General features: G+C 35.1%; 1 protein-coding gene across 2 annotated transcripts in view; it reads left to right on the forward strand.

Moving 5' to 3' along the window:
- The first annotated feature begins 2,446 nt into the window (after positions 1-2,446).
- Positions 2,447-26,989, forward strand: part of LOC122629531 (disintegrin and metalloproteinase domain-containing protein 10-like) — a 29,376-nt gene continuing 4,833 nt past the window's right edge. For both annotated transcript variants that reach the window (XM_043813055.1, XM_043813056.1), the window contains exons 1-14: positions 2,447-2,861; positions 5,367-5,514; positions 11,920-12,038; positions 21,311-21,554; positions 22,032-22,166; positions 22,601-22,785; positions 24,177-24,317; positions 24,528-24,652; positions 25,456-25,584; positions 25,750-25,918; positions 26,050-26,219; positions 26,310-26,477; positions 26,593-26,720; positions 26,788-26,902. In XM_043813055.1, coding sequence (XP_043668990.1) covers positions 2,645-2,861; positions 5,367-5,514; positions 11,920-12,038; positions 21,311-21,554; positions 22,032-22,166; positions 22,601-22,785; positions 24,177-24,317; positions 24,528-24,652; positions 25,456-25,584; positions 25,750-25,918; positions 26,050-26,219; positions 26,310-26,477; positions 26,593-26,720; positions 26,788-26,902 — 2,193 coding nt within the window. In that variant the 5' untranslated portion in view covers positions 2,447-2,644. The remainder of the gene's footprint in view (positions 2,862-5,366; positions 5,515-11,919; positions 12,039-21,310; positions 21,555-22,031; positions 22,167-22,600; positions 22,786-24,176; positions 24,318-24,527; positions 24,653-25,455; positions 25,585-25,749; positions 25,919-26,049; positions 26,220-26,309; positions 26,478-26,592; positions 26,721-26,787; positions 26,903-26,989) is intronic.

Genomic DNA, 26,989 nt, shown 5'->3' on the forward strand with positions numbered 1-26,989 from the left:
TCGGACACGTGATTGTTACATTCATTATCCTATTGTTCTAGCAAGCGTTAAGATTCTCTCTTATATGTTGAGAAAGGCTAGACGACAAAAGCGTGTCGAATATTCGAATAAGGATCGCGCAGCATCTTACCGAAGAAAAATATACGTTTATTTTTATTTATATTTCTTTAGAAGGGATGATGTATGATGTATTTATGTATGCGTGTATGTATATATGTTTGTACGTGTATATTCATAGCTTGCTACAGATTTTACCAAATTTAGATGAATCGCGTATGATAGATATCAATTTACGAATTATACTTATACGAAAAAAAAAAAAAAAAAAGATAACCCGAAGAAATATATAGGATACACTTTTTATCTACGACTCGTTAGAATAAAAATTTATTTAATGTGACATCATTTCGACTCCGACCCGTATATGTCGGCGATATCGTCGAAAAGATATATAACGGCGATTATGCGATCGTGACGGAAATAATCGTGTACCTTACCTTAATACTACCATGTTCGCGTGCGATGTTTTTCTCTTTTCCTTTTTTTCTTTTCTTTTCCTTTCTTCCTTTTTTCTAAAGCTTTTTTCTTTTTTTTTTTTGTTTTGTTTTAACTGCGACATTTATGTAAAAGAAAAAAAGGAAACGCGATACGATTAGTTGGAATAGTTTTAGATCGTTTAGTAAACGAATGGAATTCTTTAGTAAACGGAACATACATTCTTTATGTTTCTAACTTGGAAATATGCATTTCGTTTAACATAATCAAAAAGTTTGATGTTTCTTATTCATGATTTGTAACAGCTTGCATTTTCATATAATTTCAATTTATTTATTGTGTATTGTACTTAGTATTTTGAGAAATACATACATACACAGAGAAAGAGAGAGAGAGAGAGAGAGAGAGAGAGAGAGAGAAATGTTAGATTTTTAACAGAAAACACATTTAATAATACCGAGATAGAGAAAACATCGTTATCGTCAAAGTTTCGTACGAGAAAGTACGTTCTCGAGATAATTTGCTCCGACCACTTTGAAGTTTATCGAAGTAGATCCGATATTAGTAGTGCGGTGTATCGTCCCGTGGCATAACACGGAATCGTCCGAGTTATATTCCAGGTGCCGCGTTATGTATTTACAACTCGAAAAGTTTCGATTAAGGGCGATAAACGAGGAGTCATTTAATTTTTAAGTATTTTGTAACTGGCAACATTTTCGTGAACATGGAATTCAACGCTTTGTATTTCTCTCTGTTTCTTTTTCTCTCTTATTTATTTATTTTTTTTTTCTATTTTTCCTTTTTTTCTCTCTCGTTTTATAGTCGTTTGTAATAAAATTGATCGAACTATTTCCATCGGAAACGTTCGATCGGAGGACGACGGTCTTTTTTAAAAATTTTTACAAATTTATATCGATCGACGAAAAGAGAAAAAGATTTTTCTGTGATTCGTTTAATCGGTCATTTTTTTTTTATCTTAGTAAGTACATTATCGTACGATAGCAGCATCAAAAAGCAATCGATTTTCTCTTCCGCTTAATCTCTTCGAAATCATCGTTTGCATCATTCATACTCTTTATCCTCGTCGAAACCAAAAACACGAAATTGCTTCTTCGTTCTTGCACCTATGTACCTATGTACTTTAGTGTTTTATATAGATAGACACATACATATGTACTATGTATGTATACTGTATACTATCGTTATAGAGATTACTTTTTATTCTCATAAATAAATATATATATATATATACATATTTATTTATTAAGAACATTTCATATCATTTTTTGGTTAAAAAAAAAAATATGCAAAAGATCAGAAGAAATATAAACGATTAAAAAGTAATGATTACAAATTAATAAATGAACAATCAATATACTTAAACATATTAACAGTATCACATTTACAAGATTGTTTAGTATGAAATTAAAAAAAAAAAAAAAATAATAAAAAAACAAACAGAACGAGAGTCTAGACGGTGAAGTTAAGTCTCACGTCAGTCCCTTTATTTTCCAGCGTGATATCGTGGAGCAGTTGATCGTCGAGAGTACCTAAGCAAAAAGAAGAAGTAGAAGAAGAAGAAGAAGAAGTAGAAGAAGAAGAAGAAGAAGAAGTAGAAGAAGAAGAAGAAGAAGAAGTAGAAGTAGAAGAAGGATAAAAAGGAAAAGAAAAAGGAGAAGCAGCAACAGAAGAAGAAGAAGAAGAAGAAGAAGAAGAAGAAAAAAAGAAAAAGGAGGATAGAACCGGTTGAAAAAGACGTTCGAGGTGGAAGAAAGGAAAAGGTAGAGTGAAGGAGAAAGGAAGAAGAAGAAGAAGAAGAAGAAGAAGGATCGAAAGGTTGAGCGACCCTGAAAGGGGTAGGAGAAGGTGGACGAAGTGGAGGAGGAGGAAGCGGAGGCGGAAGGAGTAGGAGAAGAGGAAGAGAAGGAGGAGGAGGTGAAGAAGAAGAAGAAGAAGAGGAGGAGGAGAAGGAGAAGGAGAAGGAGGTGAGGGGAGAAGGAAGAGGAAGAGGAAGAGGAGAAAGAGGAGAAGAAAGAGGAGATGAGCTCGGTGGGTGACTCGACAAGTGCGGTGCTCGGCTGCTCGACGAAAGGCGGCAGATAGCGCCATTAGAAGAAAAGACCGACGCGTTGCTGGTACGAGAAACGCGATGCCGAGCCGTTGCTCCGCGGCCCTGGCCCAAGAAGAAGGGGAAGAGGAGGAAGAGGAGGAGGGAGAGGACGAGGCCCACAGGCCCCGTCGACGTCGTCGACGAAGAAGACGAAGATCCTACTGCTACCTCCTCTTTAGCGTTCCTCTCGTCTTCTTCCTTTCGTCTCTCTCAATCGCGGATGCTTTACCGTTTCATCCTGTGCCGACGCACAAAGGTGAGTCACGTGTGTCTTCGTTCTCTTCTTCTTCTTCTTCTTCTTCTTCTTCTACTTTTTCTTCTTTTTTTCTTCTTCTTTTTTTCTTCTTTTTTCTTCTTCTTTTTCTTTTCTTTTTTTTTCTTTCTTTTCTTCTTTTTCTTCTTTTTTCTCTTCTTTGCAATTAATCGCTATCGTGTGAAAGTAATTTTTTTTTCTTTTTTTTTTTTATATAATTAGCATTAGACACACGAGATTACAGTAAGAAGCGTTCACACCAGATGCAAAGTGTTCATTGGATATGACTATTCTCAAGATTCGCGAGAAGTATCTTCGTAAAGAATAAGAGACTTTTGTCCTTTCCGATAATATCGGTAACGTTCACTTCCGAAAATTCCTTCGTGATAATGCATATTATTATATATGTATGTATATCTATTAGAGATCTCTCTGTTAAAGAGATCAATGAATTTATTATCTAGTTTCTCGCGTCTAACCTCTCGCAATCGGGTGTCGCGATGCGGTCGCTTAAAATGCAGTCGCAGACGGCGGATGAATTCGCGAGTTGCCTGAAACGCATTGACAGTGTTAAATCGCGATAAATGCATCTGACAAAGAGAGAGAGAGAGGGAGGGAGAGAGAGAGAGAGAGAGAGAGAGAGAGAGAGAGAGAGCAACCGCTTAATAGTCAACACTTCTCTTTGTCTCATGACTTCCTTTTGTTCTTGATCGGTACTTAGACAAACAATAGGACGCGACCCCAAATGGCACTTTAATTGTGCGTAGGTACGAGTAATGCAGAGATTCTCGAGTGACACTCGTACCACCTCCTTGCTATTACTTTTTCGCCTATAAAGGGCTTCTGCTTTCTATTTTACTACTCTCCTCGTCCGCGTCTCTTTTTCTTTTTTCCTTTCCTCCTTTTTTTTTTTCTTTTATTTTTATTTTATACGCGTACCATCATGATTCTAACTCGACGTCAACGAGCTCCGAGATAATGAAAAACAAATTTATTATTTACACTCTTTCGCACAAGGTACGAGTTGTCCAAGGAATTTTCTTCTCCAGTCGAGCTTTACATTCAGTTCTGCTTTTTCTCATTTATCCTTTTTTTTTTCTCCTTTTTTTCTTCTTTATTTACCATCGTGCCGAATAAACAGATATAACAGTAGTAAGACATTGTTTTCCATCTTTTTTATATTTTGTACGTTTTTCATATTTTTCGTTTTATTTTTAAAAATTTATCCTCTAAAACCAGTTCGACTGGTCGATCCTTTAACTCAATTTCAACCTCTCTCTCTCTCTCTCTCTCTCTCGTACTTTCGTTTGGAGTTAGGAATAATTAAAAAAATTTCGTTCGTCGACCAGAAACGAGGAAAACCTTTCCCCTCTTTCTCTCAACTCTAACGAGTCTATTTACTTTGACGTACTCCTTTCGTTTTACGTATTTACATAGAGTACAGATACATACGTATATACATAGTATGTGAAATATATAGCTGGGAGATATACACATAGATATCTATATAAATATAATTACAAGTTTTGGAAGTTCGGGCAATGATATATTTCATAGTTGGTTCGTGGTGGCCAGTGAAAGTTCTCAGCTTCAGCCTACGCGATCTTGAAACTCGTAATGTCTCTCTCTCTCTCTCACACACACACGCACACACACACCTTGAAATCACGCAAAAGATTCTTGAGATCTTGAGAGTTGGTCGATTTCATTTTCACGAGGATTTTACAAAAGAATAGACGAGCCGATACGGGACGACGACAGTTCTCTCTTTGAAAGCCCACACCTCAATTATTTCCCTCATTAAGCATTTTCACCCTTTAAACGTGCCCGCAGAGAGAACGTCCCCATCGATAGACGACTTCACACACCAACCATCTCCTACTTCCCCTTTCTCTCTGTTCTCCTTTGTAATTTAATTGCTTCGCGAAATAACGAGATTATCCCTTTCCGATATTACACAATCGTCACATTTTTGTTCTCTTTCTTTGTCCTTTTTTTATTATTTTCTTTTTCTTTCTTTTTTTTTTTTTTTATTACGTTAACGATAACTCCGTTAATTTTACTTAACAACGTGGAAATATCTATCGGGTAATCTTACGTTCGTTTGCGTTAATTAACCTTTATTCTTTTTTTTTTCTTCTCACGCGATAAGAAAGAATAAGACAAATAAAATTACTCCAAGTATATACCAATTGAGTATATATATATATATATATATATATATATATATATATATATTCCGTCCTTAGTGTGTCGAACAAAATCTTTAGCCAGATTCTATGACGCATTCTCACGCGATTTCCGATCACGAGCTCACCTATTAAAACACATATACACATACGATACGTATACGCAAGTATTTATTATCTTTTTTTTTTTTTCTTTTTCTTTTCTTCTTTTCTTTTTGTCTGCTGCAAGAAGCATAATACGTGTATGTGTGTACGTATATATGTTTTTTTTTATTTTACTATTCCGTATTAATGGAACGGTACTTTACGTATGTTTCAGGGATAACACGTAGATCATACATCAGATACTACGAGCCAGCATCTTATGACACGGTGGCATTGAGACGTCATCGTGACAGGACGCGTCGCGACGTTTCCGATTCTACCGAAAATCAACCTCTTCTTTTACGTTTGAAAGCATTGGATAGGTATGTTTGAAGAGAGATCAATGATAATAGTTTCTTTGAACAACTTGTCGATTCTTTTGTATTAACTTTGTATTAACATTGTATACGTATTGCAACAAACTATTTCGAAGAGGATCGTTCCAAGATAAACGAGATAAAAAAGATCGACGTGAAATTTAATAAAAGTAACGCGATTTAGAGTGTAAGACAAAGAGAGAGAAAGATAGAGAGAGGGGAATAGAGAAAGAACTATGCAAGGTCATCAACGCGCAAGGTATTATACCCGTCAGGTGTATCCTTGACAGGTCAGTAAGCAGGGATCCAATTAAGGCCATGTTCGTGTAAAACGCGTTACGTTTCCTCGTTGCGGTAGATATTGTAGATATCGCGTATGGATTAACCAACAGTGCTTGCTGCTGTTGTTCGTATTGGGAGGGTGAAAGTCGAAAGGGAGGGTGACGTCTTTCTCTAGAAGATCGTTATATTATAGCAACTAACAAGCACGACTGTATTTCTGTTGTTATTATTTTTCTCTCTTTCTTTCTCTCTTTTTATTTTTCTTCTTCTTTTTTTTTTCTTTTCATTTCTTTTTCTTCTTCTTCCTTTCGATTCGTCGATAGATAGAGAGATAGAGAGAGAGAGAGAGAGAGAGAGAGTAAGATTATCTTTTAAAATCATTAAGGTTTCTGAATTATTCTAGAATGAAATATTTATCTTCATGGGGAATGAAAAGCTTTTTTGAAATATTCTCTTATTATATTATTCAATGATTTATATATAAGAATTACGTCAATCAGATCGTGGACTACGTAATGGTGCATTCGTACGTAAAGATAAGTCGATATTTTTTGTCTTTCTTTGTTTCTTTTCATTTTCTTCTTCTTCTTCTTCTTCTTCTTCTTCTTCTTCTTCCTTTCTCTTTGATATTAAATTTAAACGGATAGTAGGATAATCAGCTCTCTTCTTCCCAACCTCTCAGGTTTTACATACATACATTGTTTAATATTTATACGTGGGATGATATTTGTAGTTCGTATTAGACATCTATAATACCATGAGCCGTTTAGTTACAACGGATGGTGGTAGCTATGTTTCTCTCGTTCGATAGACGAAGATACCTGCTACTTGATTTGTGGCCGATCCGAGGAAGGATGAAGTTCCAAACAAACTTCGACGTTAAGTCGATCCCCGTGATTCCTGATTTCAAAGGAAGCAATTAGACCTCACGAAGGAAGGTATTTCTACGATCGTAGGAATAATCTATCGACGGGTATCGGTCTACCGAAAGTAGAAGGATAATAGTAGGAGAAGGAACAGGAAGATGAGAAAATCGAACGAATACGATTCGATTAAATCGTGTGTACGTTTCTAATTCGACATATCAAAACTATTTATCTACTTTGTTAGAGATAATTAACTAATAGTTTGCCGAATAAATTCCTTGTTTCTATTTCGCATGAAAATTATATAATGTTAGAATTATATTACACACCACACACACACACACCACACACACACACACACACACATTCGATAATTAAGTTCGTAACGATGAAATTAAAAAATACGAGCGCAAGCTTTAGTGTGTACGCGAGCGCGCGTATGTGTGTAGGTATGAATGAATTAAGAGTTACATAGTCGTATCGTTATAAAAGATTAAACAATATAATATTTTCTACGTGGGAAGGAAAAATCGATCGAAAGATAACACAGATTGAATAGAAATTCCTATTTCCCTTGAGTTAAAGAAAAATCCAACTACGACAGAAAGGTTTAATATCCGCTAATATTTATCGGATGCATCTCAACTAGATCGCGAGGCAGGAAGAGAGTGTGTATGAGAAAGACAGAGAGAGAAAGAGAGAGAGAGAGAGAGAGAGAGAGAGAAGGTCGATGGAACGTGTAGCCGTATTTCCGCTTGACGATATTCATGGAAAATAGAAGCTTAGTATTTCAACGAAGCGATAACGTCACCCTCGCGTCTGCTTGCGCGTTGTTTGCCATGCTCCATGCGGAACCATACGTGACAGGAGGACGAAAATATTCGGATATATTTTTCTGCTTGCTTGTTGGGTGATCCTAGGTTCGATCTGATTTGCACAACGCTCGTACAATACGCCTTTTATTTGCGTTTCCTGTCGTCGTCGATGGGTTGCACGCTAACACCATCTCGTTCTTTAAGAATTTTCTACCACCTACGTTTTTCCTACCATCCCTACCATCAACTCCCTTCCTTCATCCTCACCCCCTTCCTCGTCCATCTTCCCTTTTTATCTTCCCAATCTCTACCCCTTTCGACTCGACTCGACTCGACTCGACTCGACTCGATTCGCAAAAATGTCTTTCGATGTCTCCGACTATACCAGTCTTCCGAGAAGGAACTATTTTTCTCTCTCACGCGTTAGCTTTCGACGCGGTGTAACTACAACGTTCGTTTCTCTTTATGTAAATCACTTGAATCCACGGTGAGCAATAAAATGTAAAACAGTAGTAGGTGGGTAGCCAGTCTATCTATTTCTTTCTCTTTCTCTTTCTCTTTGTCTTTCTCTCTCTCTCTTTCTTCTTCATCCTCCATCGTCGTCTTTGTCGTCGTTCGTTATCGCGGTAGAACCTTAGTTGGATGTTTCCTACATTTGTCTCTCCCTTTCTCTCTGCTCTGCTTTACTCTGCTTTATTCTCTCTCTCTCTCTCTCTCTCTCTCCTCTCTCTCTGTTTCTTTTTTCCTTTCTCACTGACGACAATGTCGTCATAAGTGATCCTCTTCAAGACCTCCCATCTACACCATACATTAATTTTTTTTTTTTTTTACTACCTGTTGTAAAGATAATTGCTTACGTATACCAAGAATTATCTTGTATATCACGAATTTCGTAATAAAGGAACTTCATCCGTGAAAAGTCAAAGAGAGAAAAAAGCAGAAAGAAAGAGAGAAAAGAATGTAGAAAGAGTGTTTAAATTACTTCGTTTGTCGTTCTCTTCTCTTTTCGAAGGAAAATTTCATGGAGATTTTCCTCTCCTTCTTTCTTTCTCTTTCTCTCTCTTTCTCTCTCTCTCTCTCTCTCTCACCCACACATACACTCTTTTTTCTTGTCGGTCACGAAGTGCCTTTTGTCGCGTTCTAACATAAACGTGCGGGATTGCATACCGTGCGCTCTCGAGACTTACTTTTGAATAGGTTGCGAACTCTCGGCGCACCTCGGACCATGTGAATCCAGTTTTCTCATACGTGGGCACAGGTTGAATGCTAGCAACGCACGACAACGTTCTATAAACGGAATAACTCGATCGGAGTTGAGAAAGAAAGAGAGAGAGAGAGAGAGAGAGGAGGGTGGAGAGAGAGGGAGGGAACGTATGAGCTTTTTCAAAAGTTCTTCTGGTATTGATAACTCTATCGGTTTTATCACAATTCCAAAAATGGATGGAACTCGTTTTATTCATTGTATCTATTCTATCGTATCATTTTATGAAAAAAAAAAAAAGAAATAAGTTTTCCATTATCATTCGTTATATATTTACGTACATGTGTGTGTGTGTGTATACAGTAGGGAATTTAAATATTCGTTTCTTACAGTAGAAATATGAAAATACATATTGTACTGTATGTACATTTAAACTCACTCATTGTAGATACATATATTGTATACACATACAAATATATATATATATATATAATTCAGTCAATTTATTAATTATTTAATTAAATTAATTATTAATTGATTTATAATTGGTTTCTCATTTTATGGAATATTTGAAGTTTACTATTGACAATTTATATTTCGCCATTGATTTATTTATTATATATATTATTTAATATTAAGTAACGTTTTTAATACCACAAATTATGAGTCTTTTTTTTGCATTGAACCGAATTAGAATCACGCTTACAATTAAGATTTAGAGATATTTATAAGATTCGAAATATAATTTGAAATAATGAACAACTTGAAATAAAATTCTCTCTCTGTCATGTGTCAAGGATTGATAAAAATATAAAACGTGTGCCAATCTCGTCCCGTTGTAAAATTGATCGCTATAACTTAAACTCGTGATTATTCCGAACCGATTCCTGCGGGGGATATTTTCTGGTCTATTTCGTTTAAAAAGTATACGTTCTCTCTAACGATTCGTTAAATTGATTTCTTACAAGGTACAATTTAAGAAACACCATTTTATTAGGTATATCCTGTCGATGCGAACGATAGGACGTTATTGGTGTACCGTACGTAATGGTATACCTTCGTGAATATTAGATTTTCCAAGTTTAAACAAGATTCTGACGGGTTTTCAGTATAAAATATAAAGAAGAAACTTCTTTGTATTTTTTCTTTCAATTTATTTTTTTTCCCTTCTTTTTTCTTTCTTTTTTTTTTTTTTACTTCTTCAATGACTGCATTATCGACGATCGACAAAGCGTTTATTAAATTCCACAAACGAAGCTCATTGTTTTATACGATTTGCAAGTGGTACACGAACGATCTCTCGTTCTTTTTTCTTTCTTTCTTTTTCTTTTTTTTTTCTTTTTTCTTTCTTTCTTTCTTCTTTCCTTTCGCTCGATAGATCTCTCAAAGGCGAGACCAATTAGCGACAATTACGAACGAGACTCGCGTTAATGTGTTATCGAGATCTATGAGCCGAATACGGAACGAAGGAAGACGATATACCTATGCAGGATAAAAAGAGAGAAAGAACACGTAAAAGGATCGTAATTAATTTAGACTTTTATATCGTTTGCTATAAATTTATTATAATTCGATACTATAATCATAAATTATTGTACGAGTCATCCGATATTGTATCAAAAATTCATCGGTTATTTTCAAATTTAATTAAACTTTTTCGAGGCTTTTTAATTTGATGATTAATCTTTTTTCTTCTTCTTCTTCTTATTATTATTTTTTTTTTATATTTACATTGTGAAGCTACGAGCCTAGAAATATATTGTTTACTTTTTTCTCTCTTTACTTCTTTCTCTCAAGCAAAACAGGAAAAACAAAGAAAAAAGAAAAAATCAGTCTAAAAAAAATCACAAAAAGAAGTAATCGGTTTTTAAAATCACTTAGAGACGTTTGATCTCGCTTAGGAACCTTTTTAGCACACTCTGTATAAGAGAAGTTCCGGTTAAAAGAGAGAGAGAAAGAGATAGAAAAGAAACGATACAAAAAGTGAAAAAGATACGAAGACGTAGAGATCGTAATTATTTTAATTAAGATCTTATAATATAGATATATCAGACTATACATATCACTTTACAAATTTGTACCTACAATACGTTCTTTCTATTTGTTACATCCTAAATAACTCTCTTAGAGAATAACATATCTTGAATACCATATCATACAGAAAGTGATAGAGAGAGAGAGAGAAAGAGAAATAGAATAAGAAGTTCTTTATTAGATGCATCCGATTTACCAAAAGTCAGTTCGTACGTTGACTCGAGTTAATATTCTTCGAGAGTGTAAGAAAGAAGGAGAATGTCTGGGTTATATGCCATAGTGGCAGAGTTCAAAGTTATATCCCACGTCCATGCGAAATTCATAATCTCTCGCAGAAGGAGGCAAAACGGTTAAGTGACGACGAAGCTTCTTCTTCTCTTCTCCTCTTCTCTTATCTTCTCTTATCTTCTCTCTTTACCTCTCTCTCTCTCTCTCTCTCTCTCTCACATACACACACACACACTATCTCTCTTTCTCTCTCTCTCTCTCTCTCTCTTGTCTCGTCGACACGCTGGCTTCCTTCGCCAACGCATTATCGGATTACCGGCTTTTTGTAGGAATACCGCGAGTGCACGCTGAGATTATTATTGTTATTACGAAGAAGAAAGATATATATATATATATATATATATATATATATAGAGAGAGAGAGAGAGAACGTGGAGTAGGTCGATTATTAATTGGCTCTCGCGGTCGTACCGCTCTTATGCAAATTAACTCGCGATGGCAAAATTTGAAAGGGTAAAACCTTTCCTCGGCCCTCCCCTCCTCTCCTCTTCTCTCCTCTCCTCTCCTCATCTGAATCTTCTCGCCACTAACTTCTCTCTCTCTTTCTCTCTCTCTCTTTCTCCCTTCTGTCGTCCCTGACCCGAACTGCTTTTAGTTCCTCCTTTTCCGGTTTCTAACGAGCGAAGTACGTTTAAACGTTGGAAAATCAACGCCTAATTTAACAGCTGATACGCTTCGATGATTTTTCAAAGGACATTATTTTCTCTCCAAGGATGCTAATGATTTTCGAGATCTTCTATGTTGCTTATCCTGTAGTATACAATCATCTATGTATGATATTGTGTGTACAGGTTTTTATTTTTCTTTCTTTTTCTTTTCCTTTTTTTTTTTTTATTTTTCTGCTATGTGAAATGCGATCTCGAACGTTTTGATACCTGTTCTTTACTCGTTTGAGAAATTATTGTTTTTCTTTTTTTTTTTGCAGATCGTGGACGATACGATTGATTCGCGACGACACTATCTTCAGTAAGGACGTAACGTTCGAAGGCACTCATGGCTCTATACCATTCGACGTTTCACATTCATACGCTGGCACCGTCCTTGGTATGTTCGTTGATATATTAGTGTAGGAATAGATTATAAAGGCGCAATATGTGTTTAAATGCGTGAAAAAAGATTTTCGAATATTTCGTTCCAATGAATATATGCATTATTTATTGAGACGTCTTTTATATTTAAATATATGTGCATATATATATATATATATATCTTTGTCTTTATTCAATTTTAATTACACGGAATTATAGGACTGAAAAAACAGCTGCGTAATATTTTTTTTTTATATTCACTAATATCAACTAAAAATCGAAAGAGATTGAAAAAATAGATATTAACAGAAAACATGGGTAATATATCATATACATATATACATTATCTATATATATTAAGGGTAATTATATTACTTGTAATATATATATATATATATATATATATATATATATATATATTCATTCGAAATCACTCAGAAATCACGTTAGTAATAAAGGTGTACCGCAAAAGTGTGCACCGAAATGAATTTCCTGTTCCGGATTTTGACGAACGCAAGCATCGGTCCCATGGGTGTCCTGCGAAACGCATTAACCACCGCAACCAACAGCCCCAGATGCGTGGGAGCCGCGCCTAAACACGATTTTGGTAATTCACCGAATTACTATTCCCATGTGGGATAACGTGAATGCTCGGGAGAAGAAAATGATCGATTAAACGTTTCCGATCTGTAATCTTATATCTTATATCGTTATTATCATTATTTTAAATAGTATCATTACTATTATTAACAACGACGTCGTTTATTACACAAGAATTAATTTTATATCTTGTTTGAATATATTTGGAACGAAATCGATATTAATTAGACAACAATGTAAACTTTATTAAATAGTAATTTTAGATACGCGTTAATCGATTAAATTAGTCGATTGTATCTAATTCCAGGAGTATTAGGTTTCAAAGATAAACCAGAACTATAATTGGTCGATCTAATCTAATAACGAAAGGGATGAGAATGAAGAGAATAATCGAGATATCTTTCCTATTTATCAGGGAAAATTTTAAAGAGCGAATCGGACGAACGAACGAACGAACGAACGAACGAACGAACGAACGAACGAACGATTTGCTTGGAATATTTTATGCGCCATTTTAATAGGATTATAAACCTTTGACTGACCATATTTGTTCGTTCATTCGTGAATTATCAGCATCAAGATACTGAATCTTTAGTATGTATGAGTTATCGATACTCGTTAATTTTCTCAGTACGATATTCGTCAACGTACAGTTTTTCATTTCTCTTTTGCATCATCACCATTACCCCCTCTCTCTCCCTTTACCCCACCCTTCCCGTTTATATCTCAATCAAGATCACTCTACACCTATTTCTTTGCATCGTTCGATAGTTTTATACATCGTTTTTCAAATAAATAATTCACATACTTTTCTTAGATAATTATTAATTAAATTATTTCGTCGATCATAATCTTACGAATTTTATCTCTAATCGGTTTCTCTCATTTTCTACCATATGCTATTCCGCATCACTCTATCTCTTTCTATCATTAATAAATATTATCTCGAGTTAACCGTAATCATTCGTTTTCGTAGTCAATTATTAACTTGATCGGTTTCTGTCGAGTAATCTTACAAATTTTATCTCTAATGTCTTCCGTTCTTTTTATATACCATTTACATCCACTTTTATCTGTTATTTATTTCCCTCTTTACGGTACATTCTTTTTCTTCTTTTTTTTATGTACGATTTCTCATATTATCCCGTTGTCTTTTTTTCTTTTTTTTTTTTTTTTTTTTTTTTCTATACTGATTCAATGTAGACGAATAACATGACCGAGAAAAAGCGGATTCTACTATTATCGTATGTGTACGTATGGGAGCGTATGTGTAAGAACGCGTTACGATTCTGCGAGCGTAAGAACTCAGTGATGTAGAGAGAAAGAGAGTAGGTCTCTCGGACAATGGACGAAGCAGTATAATTTCGTACGTTAGATGAGTTCATCGTGAGTTGTCGGTGAAAACCGTAAGCTTGGAAAATGTACCGAACGCTAGAAAATCGTTCCTTTCTCTCTCTCTCTCTCTCTCTCTCTCTCTCCTTTTTTTCTCTCTCTTTCTCTCTCTCTCTCTCTTTCTTCGTCTCTTTTTCATTGTCTTTCTCTCCTACTCTCCTCTTTTCTCTTTCAAAGCAAATGGCGAACGTCATTCCTGAAAATCGGCAGCGTGAGTGCACTCGTTCGTTCGAATCAACGAGGACGACGATGGCCAGCTTTGCTACGTGATTTCCAACGGGTCCCCTGATCGATGTCGGTTCAATCGTCATGGTTTTTCGAGTTAAACGATAAAAAGAAAAAATAAAAAGGAACAAAAGAAAAAAGAAAGTAGTCTTACCGTGATATTACGTTTAGTGTGGTACGATTTTATTCCCTTCTCTCTCTCTCTCTCTCTCTCTCTCTCTCTCTCTCTCTCTCTCTTTCTCTTTCTTTTTTTTTCTTTTTATTTTATTTATTTTTTATTTCGCTTTCTTTTCACGAGACTTTCGAGAACGTTGCTGTTTCTTTTTTCTTTCTTTTTTTTTTTTTTAGTTCGTTCGTAAAAAAGAAAAAAGAGAAGCGAAAAATTTTTCGACCCGTAAAAATCGATCGATCAAATCTAATACGTTCTAACGTTTTAGCCTGGAACGGTTTTATTATTATTTTTTTGTTCTTCTTTCCTTTTCGATAAAAGTATGGAGAAATTTCATTCTTTTTTCTTTCTGTTTCTTTTTCCTCTCTCTCTCTCTCTCTCCTTCTCTCTCTCTCTCTCTCTCTCTCTCTCTCTCTCTCTCTCTCTCTCTCTCTATCTCTTTTTATTCTGTCTTTTTTGCTTTTCTTTCGTTTAGGGCTTACGAAAGAAATAAAAAAGCGAAGAAGAATTTTCGATTTGCAAGAACGATCGATTAAAATTTTATTCCTATATGGATCTATTAAATAATAAAATAGCATATTGGGGAACATAGAGGAGAGATAATTAAGTCGTAGAACCACGAGCTAATGAGAATTATATTAACGAAAATTCATAAATGTTGATTACATGTACGAAATTCGGAAAATCATCAGTTCAGACAACCGATTAACGCGAATATTGATTTCGAGAGAGAGAGAGAGAGAAGAGAGATCGTGAAGAGGGAGAGAGGAAAGGGGGGAGGGGGAAAATCATGCAGATTTTGAGTAACAATTAAACGTATGATATGCTAGTTATTAAATTGACTCGACTTTTTGAATTATTCAATCCCTCTTCAGTTTATTCCCTCCTCTCTCTCTCTCTCTCTCTCTCTCTCTCTCTCTCTCTCTCTCTTTCTCTCTCTCTCTGTCTCCCTTCTCTTCTTCTCGTTGACCGGTTACAACGGCATGGTATAACGCGTATTCTCGCTAATCCGATTAGCCATTAAACTTGCCTAATTGACGGTATGTGCGCGCGCTTCTATATATATCGGCTTATCCATGGTACTCGCGATTTGTTATCGAAAAATCTCAACTACATATTATCGTACTGCAATAAAAAAAAAAATTAATATAATATATATCTTTTTCTGGCTCTCTTTCTCTCGTTCTCTCTCTTTCTTTCTTTGTATAAAAATCTTTTTATTAAAAAAAAGATCAATCTAATTTACGCTCGGCTAATTTATATCTTTTCGAACAGTTTCTCTCGTTCGGATAAACAAATATTATTCGATGAATATTTCGTAGAATAAAATATTAATGATACACATTCGTTCGCGCGTACCTATCTTATACGTATCTTTGTGTATATAAGTATTTGAAAATAATTGATTAAATCGATAATGTACTCGCGAGTAATTCGTTTCGTTCTATTTCTTTTGTTTTATTTTTTTTTCTTCTTTTGTATCTCTCTCTCTCTCTCTCTCTCTCTCTCTCTCTCTCTCTCTCTCACTCTCTCTCACTTTCTCTGTCTGTCTGTCTGCCTATTTCTCTTTTCTGTTTTTATTCACGTTCGTCTAGTAATGAAGCGAGCTTTTCTTTCGTGCGAGCGAACCGGCCTTTTCCTAGCTGTTAGACTATCGTTTCGCTCGTTGTGTAGTACCAGTCTGGAAAAAAAAAAGAAAGAATAAACAAAAAAAAAGAAAGAGAGAGAGAAAGAAAAAAAAAAGAAAAAAAGGAACAAAAGAGAGAGAGAGAGAGAGAGAGAGAGAGAGAAGAGGGAGAGAAAGAAAGAAAGAAAAGATTTTTCACTCGTTAACGAAGAAATCTAATTTATTTCGTTTGTACGTTCGAACAAATCGTTGTACGTTGTGGCGAAGTCACTGGACAAAGATATTCTCATGTAGTTGCCTCTAAAGTTGTACTTCGAAATGAAAGGGAGAAAGAGAAAGAGAGAAAGAGAGAAAGAGAGACAAGAAGGCGGAGAGCTTTTGTTGATTAACAATCGATTTGCGTTGAATCGACGTATTCGTCGATACGAAAGCAGCCATCTCTCGCGCAGGACGCGTCGAAGCGACGCGACGCGACGCGTCGCGACGCTTCGAGAATGAGCAAACGTTTACCTTGCATGATTTTCTCGTCCTCGTCGTCCTCGTCTTCATCCTCGTCCTCATCCTCGTCCTCGTCCTCGTCCTCGTCTTCGTTCTCTTTCCTTTCCTCGTCTTCAAACTTTTTGACGAAAATCAAATTTGTTCGTCTATCCTCATTCTCCTCTCTCCTTTAAATCGTTTCTTCGTTTCACCGCAACTTCCGAGATAACTTCGACGTTTCTTATTCGTTTCTCGTATCCCTCATTTAATTTTTTGTCTTTTTTCTTTTTTTTTTTTTCGTTTCTCTTCCATTTTCAATCGCAAGAGAGCGTATCGTATGTTATAGAAAATCACGTCAATTGGAAAGTATCGATATATGATATGAGAATTTTGGAAGATTTTTCTTTATAACGTATCGATATGAAAATTAGATCCAGGATAGTATTCGTAGTTTCGAATTGCGCCCCCGGGGTGCAGCATCGTTATGGGATCTCAAAAGGAAAAGTTCATTTCGGTTAATCAAATTTCTCTCTCTCTCTCTCTCTCTCTCTCTCTCGTTTTCTCTTTATTCTATCCTTTTATTTTCTTTCTCTTTATTTTTATTTTGTTTTCTTCCGTCGTAACAAATATTATCAGACTGTCCTTTATATCGTTGTTTGCGAGGAGTGAGAGTTCAAAACGTGGGTCTCCATGGAGAGTCGTCAGGTTTCAGTACTGCACTCTAATGCAGTTTTTAACGGTAAAGATGCGACACTAACTAAGATCGTAATGCTCGCGTAAAAATTTTTATTTCAATCGTTAAAAAAAGAATAACAAAAATATTTCTGCGATTTCAAAAGTAAGCTTAAAAAGTGGATATACGGATGGGGGTGGAAAAAAGGTGAGTGAAAAGAAAAGGAAAGGAAAGGAAAGGAAAGAAAAGAAAAGAAAAAAGGATATTTTATAAAGCAGCTATTAGGATTAAAAACTAATTAACGAAGGCTCCGAGGAGGAGGATGTTCGTCCATCTCATTCGAGGATCTTCGAGGATATCTTCTCATTTTGTGTTTCTGACGGCTTTTCTCTCTCTCTCTCTCTCTCTCTCTCTCTCTCTCTCTCTCTCTCTCTCTCTATCTATCTATCTATCTATCTATCTATCTATCTATCTATCTTTCTTTCTCTCACTTTCCGGTACTCTTGCTCGATATTCAAGCCATACGGGAAATCCAGCCTCTTTCCACGACCTCGTTGAAGCATGCATCGATTACGCTCCGAGCTCGTCCGATGGGACTGCCCTTCTCTCTCTCTCTCTTCTCTCTTCTCTTCACTCTCTTTCTCTCTCTCTCTCTCTCTGTCTTTCTCTCTATTGCTCTCTCTTTCTCTCGGTCCCTTCGTGCTTTAAGTCGCAAGTGCGAAATTAGTTCGAATTAGTCGGATTTTCTCGCGGATTTTCTCTCTTTCTCTCTCTTTCTCTCTTTTTCTCTCTCTTCTTTTTTAGAAGAAGAGAGACAGAAAAAACGAGGCTAACGAGTAGGAGAATCTTTACCTTTCCTATTAATCTCAAGCATCAGCTCGATGATTCAGTCTCCTTTTTTTTCCCCTTGCTTTTTTTTCTTCGCTTTTTTTTCTCTTTCCGAGCAATCCTCTCTTCCTTCCTCCTTCTCTTCTTTTCGAATAATGAGAAATTTTTCTATCCGATTCGATAGTGTGTCTTCCGAAGAAGAAAAATAAAAAGATGAAGTGGAGAATTAGAGAAAGAGAGGGAGGAGAGAGAAACAGTGAGAGAGAGAGAGAGAGAGAGAGAGAGAGAGAGAGAGAGAGTAAGATGGAAAGTGGAACGACCCTAGAATGCGATTGAATTCCCGCGAAACTTTCATCGGAAAGTCATTAGGTGGTTTTAATTGTTCTCTCGCCTGTTGAAACGTAAAGATGGATGGATGGATGACTGGCTTTTCGTAAAGTTCGACGAGCATTCTTCACTTTAGAAAAGTCTATAAAATCGACCGTACATATGTATGTATGTATATATATATATTATACATACATATATATGTTTAGCATATAAATCGATCGTGCGTTCGTTTTGTTTCGGTGAAACGAATAAAAATTATAATTAAAAACATACAAATGTAACATATAATTTGTATACGTAGGATTGAAACATTGCGATAGTCAATTACGAAATGCTTTACTATACTTTCATTAATTATTTATATTGGTGATTATTATGAAAGTGATCTAATTGTGTGAAAAAAAGAAAAAATAATTCGTTTCGTAACTCGTATGACAATCGATTGTAATTATACGAATTACGGTATAAATACATTTTTTTACTTAAACCACTTTTGTAATTTAACCAATTTCAGGGGTTAATATTTTATTGACGTAAAATATAAAAATGTGATATATAAGATGACGAGATTATAACGAATATTAAAATAAATTATTAGAATCGATCGTTCGATCGAAGACTATCCCCGTTTCTCGACGAAGAAAAACGAAAAAAATAAATGCATTTTGATCGTCTCGAACGTCCTATATATCATTATATTTCTCGAATATTCGATAACGCACGTCATTCTCATCCTACGCGTATATACATATATTCTGTTCGAACATCATATATGTATGTACATATGTATGTATATAATGAATCATACATATCTCTTAAGTATAAATTGATATAATACAATTAAAAGTCGTTTAACGAAAGTACGTACGTGGATGCAATTAGTATTTTAAAATTAATCTCTAAAATATTAATAAAACAATTTGTTCTGTTTTTTTCTTTTATGTTTCTTTTTTTTTTTTTCTTTTTTTTTTCCAAGTAAATCGATCCTATCGTTTAAAGTAACTTCACGTTCGGATTTTTTTTTTTTCTTCTTCGCCCCCTAAAAAGCATTGCGACCCCTTTCGCGACGAGCGCGCTCTTTGAAACAAGATATGTATGTAGACTTTCAGTGAGCTTAGAAGCACCCTTCTCTAATCGTCAATGCCGATTAAAATCAAGAGGGGTAGATAGGTAGACAGGTTAAAGCGATTATAGGGATGGATTTCCAATACATATATGTATGTATACATACTACGGATAGATGGAAATGGTTGATGATAAACTTGATCGTTTTAAATTCTTTGAAAATTTTTCGGAGGAACCTCGATGAAAAATTTCCTCCTCAGAAACTTTTCAAGAATTATTTTCGAGAAGTTATGAAAGTTTTTAGAAATTTATCGCGTTTTGGGAAACGAAGTCGCTTGGGAGCGTTCGAGCCAATTGCGAAAGAAAACGAAGTTATCGCTTGTTCGAAAAAAGCAAATAGAGAAATAGACAAGTCATCGATTCGTTCTAATTTTAGACCGAACGTTGAAAGACGAAGAAAGAACATCGAGAAAGAAAAAAGGAGGAAGGGAGGGAAAAAGAGAGAGAGAGAGAGAGAGAGAGAGGCAGACAGGCAAAACTCGCTTACTTAAAAAAGAGATCTAGAAATACCGTAATTTAAATACTCAATTAACTTTATTAAACTCATGTAATCTCATCGTAACCATTTACTTCGTACCCTTCTACAGGTTACTCCAAAAGTTGCTAGCTGATTTTCGATAGACTTTTTAAGCTGATTTTTATTCAAATAGAAATAAAGTTCGTGGGACTTTTAGTTTTACAATTTGAAAACAAAAAAGAAAAAGAAAGAAAAAGGAGAAGGAATTTGCTTGAAAAGTCTGTGGAAAGAGTGTAATTGATTTTTAAAATCACATTGGGAACTTTTGGGCCACCCTCTATCCAACGTTAAAGCATCAAAACGCGATTTTCTTCTCGATTTTCTCTTCGTTTAACGAAACATCGATTTCATTGGAAAATATTTAGACATTGCGATAATTATCAATTCTTTTTTTTTTATTTTATCTATTTATTTATTTATTCATTTATGTACAAATAAATATCTTTATAAAAAGAAATCTAAATGAATTCCTTCGATCGACACGTAACATTAATTTTCATTTTACCTTCGTTTAGAGTATTTCCTTTTTTAAACGTGTAATCAAATAATCTTCGCCGTATTACCGGTGCAAAACTCGGAAAGTAAACTCGTAAGAAGTCCAGTACGATATTATGAGAGGGGAGGTAAGGAACGCGGATAAGGGATTCCGCGATTAAAATATTTTATACGCGCTCGGGGAGTTATTTCGCGCGAGTTGAAGCTCGCAGGGATGAGTTGTGAAGTAGAAATTGCCCTCTCTTTTACTTTTATTTGTTCCATTTTTGTTCCTCTTCTTTTTCTTCTTCTCCTTTCCTTTTCCTTTTCTCAACATTATTTTGCGAGACACGTTAAAATTGAACTCGAAATCTCGATACCGTTGTATCGGATGGGACAAACGTTCCTAGGATGATTTTAAAGGTCAATTACTCGTATCATTGTACGAGATCTTCCTAGGATAATTTCTTTTCTTTCTTTCTTTCTTTCTTTCTTTTTTTTTTTCTTATTTTTATTTTTTATCCGATTGTAAAACTACAAAACTGAATTATCAACCTGTGAAAAGTCTCGGAGGAAGAAGGATAGTCGATTTTTAAAATTGCGTTTTGAACTTTTGACCTATCACGTATAATAATCGCATCTGAAAGTTGACAAAAAGAAAGAAGGAAAAAAAAAGAAAGTTAGAAAAGAAAGAAAGAGTCGTAAAAATGAAAGAGATAATTTTATTTCGATTATCGAGATTATATCGATTGGGACTAGAGCGCGGGAAATTACGAAGGAGCGATTGTTAAATAAGTTATCGATTCGTTGTGTTTCATCTCTCTCTTCCTTTTTCTCTATCTTTTTTCCAGAGGACGAAAACGCAGTGGTACAGGGTGTGGTGACAACCGATGGACTCTTCGATGGTACGATCGCGACCAAGTTCGAAGAGTTTTATATCGAACCAACTGCGAGATATCTCGATGAGAACGAAGACACGTCTCCAACCTACCATAGCATCGCTTATCGTACATCCGACGTAACCGTGCCTCCGCATCCATTACCGTGTGCGAGTCATCAATTACACGAAGGCTCTCTTCGAGACACATTTGATAGGTGATCATCTATATGTGTTTATATATATGATATAATATAATATATATAATTTATATACAGAATATATATATAATATAATATAATGTATATATATTTATATATAGAATATATATAATATTATGTATGTATGTATGTATGTATATGTGTGTTATGTATAAATATTTTCCTTTTTTCTCCACTTAAAAAGATTTGAAAACAACAAAGAAAAAAGAATTTTATTTTATTTCGTCAAAAGTTTGTCGATATTAAGATAAGCCATTATCGTTAAATGTTTTTATATTCGGGATAGAAAATGTAAGGGAAGTGTGTTCTTTTACGATCGTTTGTTCAAAACCTAATAAATTTATCTTATCTTTTTAACAAATTGAGTAAACGTTCTATAAGAAAAATTATTCTTATCTTTTAAAAGTGTATCAAATAATGAAACGTTATCTTAGCATATAGATGAAAGTTAAAGAAAAATCTTCTTCTTTACAGAGGCAAGACTTACAACGATACTTCAGAAGGATTTTACGAGCCCTTGTTGGATAATAAAATTGGTCTCTATTCGAAGGAAAGCCATGGGAGAATATTGAATTTGGAAACGAAGAACGAAGCTCGTTACTACGATAGGTACAAATAAAATAAAAATAATCAAAAAATATTTTTTCAAAAGAAACATATAAGAAGATAGAAAGAGAGAAAGAAAGAGAATGAATACATTCAACTTCAAATTCTTTTAATTCACATTTTTTCATCTTCGATCGTCACTTTAATCGTCGTAACGCGAGTTTCCCTTCGTTTAATCCTTTATCTTTCGTATTATCACGGTTACAGACCACGTTCGCTATGAAATGTGGCCACGCCGTTTAACCGGATTATAAGAGTAAACTCTTATCGTGAGAGGATGATAACTTGGTAATTCTTTTTTCTTTTCTCTCTCTCTCTCTCTCTCTCTCTTTCCTCCATTTTATATTCTTCTTATTTTCACTCCTCACTCTCTCACCGTTCACCAACTCTCTCCTTTTATTCCTTTACTTTTATTCCTTGATATATGTGATTTACAGATCTAGCGGAGATCGAGTAGCCAGACATTTACACAAACGTGCGACCGTCGATCCACGAAAAACAACTTGCATGCTTTACTTGCAAGCTGATCATCAGTTTTTCGCTAGATACGGCACGGAAGAAGCTTGCATCGAAGTGATGACGAGGCATGTACAGAAGGTCAACTCTATATACAAACACACGGGTAGGTTTGTTTTACGGGTCAAGCGAAAAGTAGTTTCACAAGGGACTTCTATCTATTTCGTGTGCATGTGCATGTGTCTGTCTGTCTGTGTGTGTGTGTGTGTGTGTGTCCCTTTTCCAAATTTTATTTTAATTTCAAACATGAACGAGCACTTTCTCGGTAGATACTCTACCAACGAGACAGATATACAGGGTGTCGGAAAATTATCTGTATAACTTTGTCACGTAATGTAATTTATGATGGGACATAGCGAATGTTGAATTATTAAATAAAAATTTGTATAATTCGTATTTTCCAGTTTTTCTTTTTTTTTTTTTTTTTCTTTTATTGAACTAACCATGTCACAAATAAATTCAATATGTGTAACCATTAGTGATTCGCAAAACATCATCCAATCGATACTTCGAATGCTGCCATTTACGATGCATCGAATTTCCATATCAATTCGTTCAAAGCCAGCTCAAACTTTTGCTTTTAAATCGTCAATATCCGTCACCTGCGTATTGTAAGTAAGATCTTCGACGAATCTCCTAAGAAAGAAATCACAGTATCTGACAGGGCCGTGATATCTTGCTGTCCAATGAATCGTACCATCTCCATGTGGTGCAATTCACTCACAATCCATCTGTTTGAAAGAAAGAAACGAACTTGAAGTTTTTCTTTGAGGTGATACAACACAAGAATTTTTACCCTCGTTTTTATAACAAGTCCATTATAAAAAGTTGTACGGATAATTTTCGAACATCCTGTATACAATTCTCTTGTTCGTATACATTAATTCGGTACTTTCATGCTATTTCTTTTTCCATTTTTCTTTTCCATATTTTATTATTTTATTTTATTTTATTTTATTTTATTTTATATCTTTTTTTAATTTGTTTTTATTTTGATTCTTTTTTTTTTTAAATAACAAAAGATACACTCGATTGGTTTTCAAATAATATTTTCATTATAAACTCTGCTCGTCGTCTACGCGTCATATACGTGCGATATTCGATCGAATTATAGGAATTCGATATAATATCTCTCTGGTCCATCGTAGTCAGTTTTCTCCCTCTATTATCAACTGCAGCTCTCGTTGAAATTGTTTTCTGTCGAAAACTTCACGTAGTATCGATCTACCATGAATTTACACGAGAGCGCGCTCACGCGTGCGCATTAAATTGATTTACAATAGGATGTAGCGCGTAAATATAAGCAAAGTGTGTGTGTCTGTGTACGTGCGTAGGCGCGCGCATGTGTGTGTGCGTCCATGTATATATATATATATATATACATATATATTTATAGAGGTAGTGAAAGTAAAATAACAAAGGTTCATCAAGCATTTTCCAAAGTATTACACATAGCTCTGTGAATTAATGATATATCTTTGTTTGTTTCTCGTTTAGATTTCAATCAGGATGGTAGACCGGATAACATCAGTTTCATGATAAAACGTGTGAAAGTTCATAGCGAGGACGCTTTGAGGGATCTCAATTATCGATTTCCGGGTAATTACGGTGTCGAGAAATATCTAGAATTATTTTCCGGTAAGCAGGTTGTTGTTCTGTTATTATTTATGCCATTATTATTATTCGTTTCACTGGAGAGATAAAATGTTTATGATAAAAACAAAAAGAAATGATCAAATGAATAATTAAACGAACGAATAAACAAACAAACAAACAAACAAACAAATAAGCAAACAAATAAACAAAAACCCCAAGGAAAATACGGATTCATTCGTATGATCGTTTCAGAGGAGGATTACGATGCGTTTTGTTTGGCTTACATGTTCACGTATCGGGACTTTGAAATGGGAACGTTAGGTCTAGCTTGGACTGGAGATTTGAAGAATGCTGGAGGAGTTTGCGAAAAGAACGGGGTAAGTCGTCCGACGAGAGAGAAGAAATTAATAAATATTATTTAAAAAATGTTTATATCAAGGTGGGTGAGACATTATTACATTACACGTTATTGAGATTAACAACGTTCCATTGAATTTATATAAGAATATATTCGATTTAGATCTCGCTACAATACAAGATCCAATTACGATTTATTTATTTACAGTTAAGAGTAATTACAAACACTTAGATTCGTGCATGTTGTGTCTTACGTTTTAGAAGCTAACAATCGGATTGAAAAGATTCACAAGACACGCATGTATATTTTTTCAATGTTAGGTTCTTTAGTACGTTATTTTTTTCAACACACATTCGATACATTACAATCACTCAGCCAGTAATTTACCAGTTTAATTAATAGTCGTTTGATCTTAGCGCATATATCGAGAGATTTAGAAATATATATATATATATATATATATATATATATATATATTTGTATAAGAGGTGATTGTAGATACACTTCGTTCGTTCGTTATCGTCAGAAAAAGGGTCGATATTGCGTTCGTTCCTCGCATAACTTATTCCATATTTTTTCAAGACAAGAGATATTTCAATATCGAGGCGACTGTCGAACACTGTATATACATATATAGGTACATAAACATATACGTACGTACATATATATTTATATTTATATATATATATATATATATATATATGTACATACATGTTTCTATAAAAATGTAATCACACAAAAAGCAATATCGGCTCTGTATCGTTCTAACGGCATGCGTTCGGCATAGTATATAACGTAGGCTGCATACAAATAATGTTGCAGCATTATCGTGGTAGCATGAAGTCCTTGAATACTGGAATAGTGACCCTGCTGAACTACGGAAAGCACGTTCCACCCGCGGTATCTCACGTCACATTGGCACACGAGATCGGTCACAACTTCGGTTCGCCGGTAAGTGTTTGATATTTTGTCGGATTCCTATTTTCAGATATTTGATCAACGTTATATTTACTTTGTCATATACACTTGCGCACAAATATATAAAACATATTTCACGAAGATGATCGAGCCAAGAAATGGAATATCGCCTAAAACTTATCTCTTCCCTTTCGTCAGCACGATCCGGAACAATGCACACCGGGCGGTGAAGATGGAAATTTCATAATGTTCGCCCGTGCAACCAGCGGTGACAAGCGTAACAACAATCGTTTTAGTCCGTGTAGTTTGAACGCCATAAATCCTGTGCTCAACAGTAAGGCTCGTTCACCAAAAGGCTGTTTCACAGGTGAAGAATTCGATCAATTTCTTTCAAGATAAACATTTCTAGTTATATTCAATAGAATTTCTCTCTCTCTCTCTCTCTCTCTCTCTTTCTCTATACATACGTTATATCTTTTGCTTTCTGTATCTTCATAGAACCTCAAGTATCATTGTGCGGAAACGGAGTCGTTGAGGACGGCGAAGAATGCGATTGTGGATGGGAAGAAGATTGTAGAGATACTTGTTGTTTCCCTCAACGTCGTTATCCACCTACAGAAGAGACCCCATGTACACTTACGCCACGTTCAGTGTGCAGTCCTAGTCAAGTATATGTCTCTTCTTGATATATCCTCGAGTCTAATGAAAAGCCGCGAGTACGTCGACTCTCTAGGAAATTTATTCTACGTTTCTCCTAGGGTCCATGCTGTACAGCTGAATGCAATCTCAGGTTTGGAGATAAGTGTAGGGATGATAACGGTTGTCGCGATGCTAGCTTCTGCGACGGTAGATCTCCCTATTGTCCACCTTCGATCAACAAACCCAATAAAACTATTTGCAATCGTGAATTGGTTTGCTTCATGGGCGTGAGTAATTTTTCGTTTTTAAAGTTTGAACTTTGAGGGTCGCTCTTTTTCTTTTTTTTTTTTTTTTTCTTTTTTATTCATTTTTCTTTCCTTTTCTCTGTCTCTCTCTTTTTAGGAATGTACAGGAAGCATTTGTCTTGCATATGGATTAGAATCTTGTCAATGTATTCCTGGTCCTAATGATCCTCCAACCAAAGCTTGTGAACTATGTTGTCGTTTACCGGGTGAAAATCAACCCTGTTTGTAAGTATTTTTGAACGTCTCTTTTCTCTTTCTGAAATCCTTAATAAAATATTATTTTCTTATTTAGGTCATCCTTCGATTGGAATTCACCACCGTACGATATTCCCGATATGTTCTCTAAACCTGGAACACCGTGTAATGATTATAACGGTTACTGCGACGTCTTTCAAAAGTGTAGAGAAGTGAGATCACAATTGAGAATTTGACGTGTCAATTGTATTTTCCAATTAATTCAAATATCTAATTACATATGTGTATATTCTTTTTTT

Source organism: Vespula pensylvanica, chromosome 5 (assembly GCF_014466175.1).
Source record: "Vespula pensylvanica isolate Volc-1 chromosome 5, ASM1446617v1, whole genome shotgun sequence".
NCBI classification, from domain to species: domain Eukaryota; kingdom Metazoa; phylum Arthropoda; class Insecta; order Hymenoptera; family Vespidae; genus Vespula; species Vespula pensylvanica.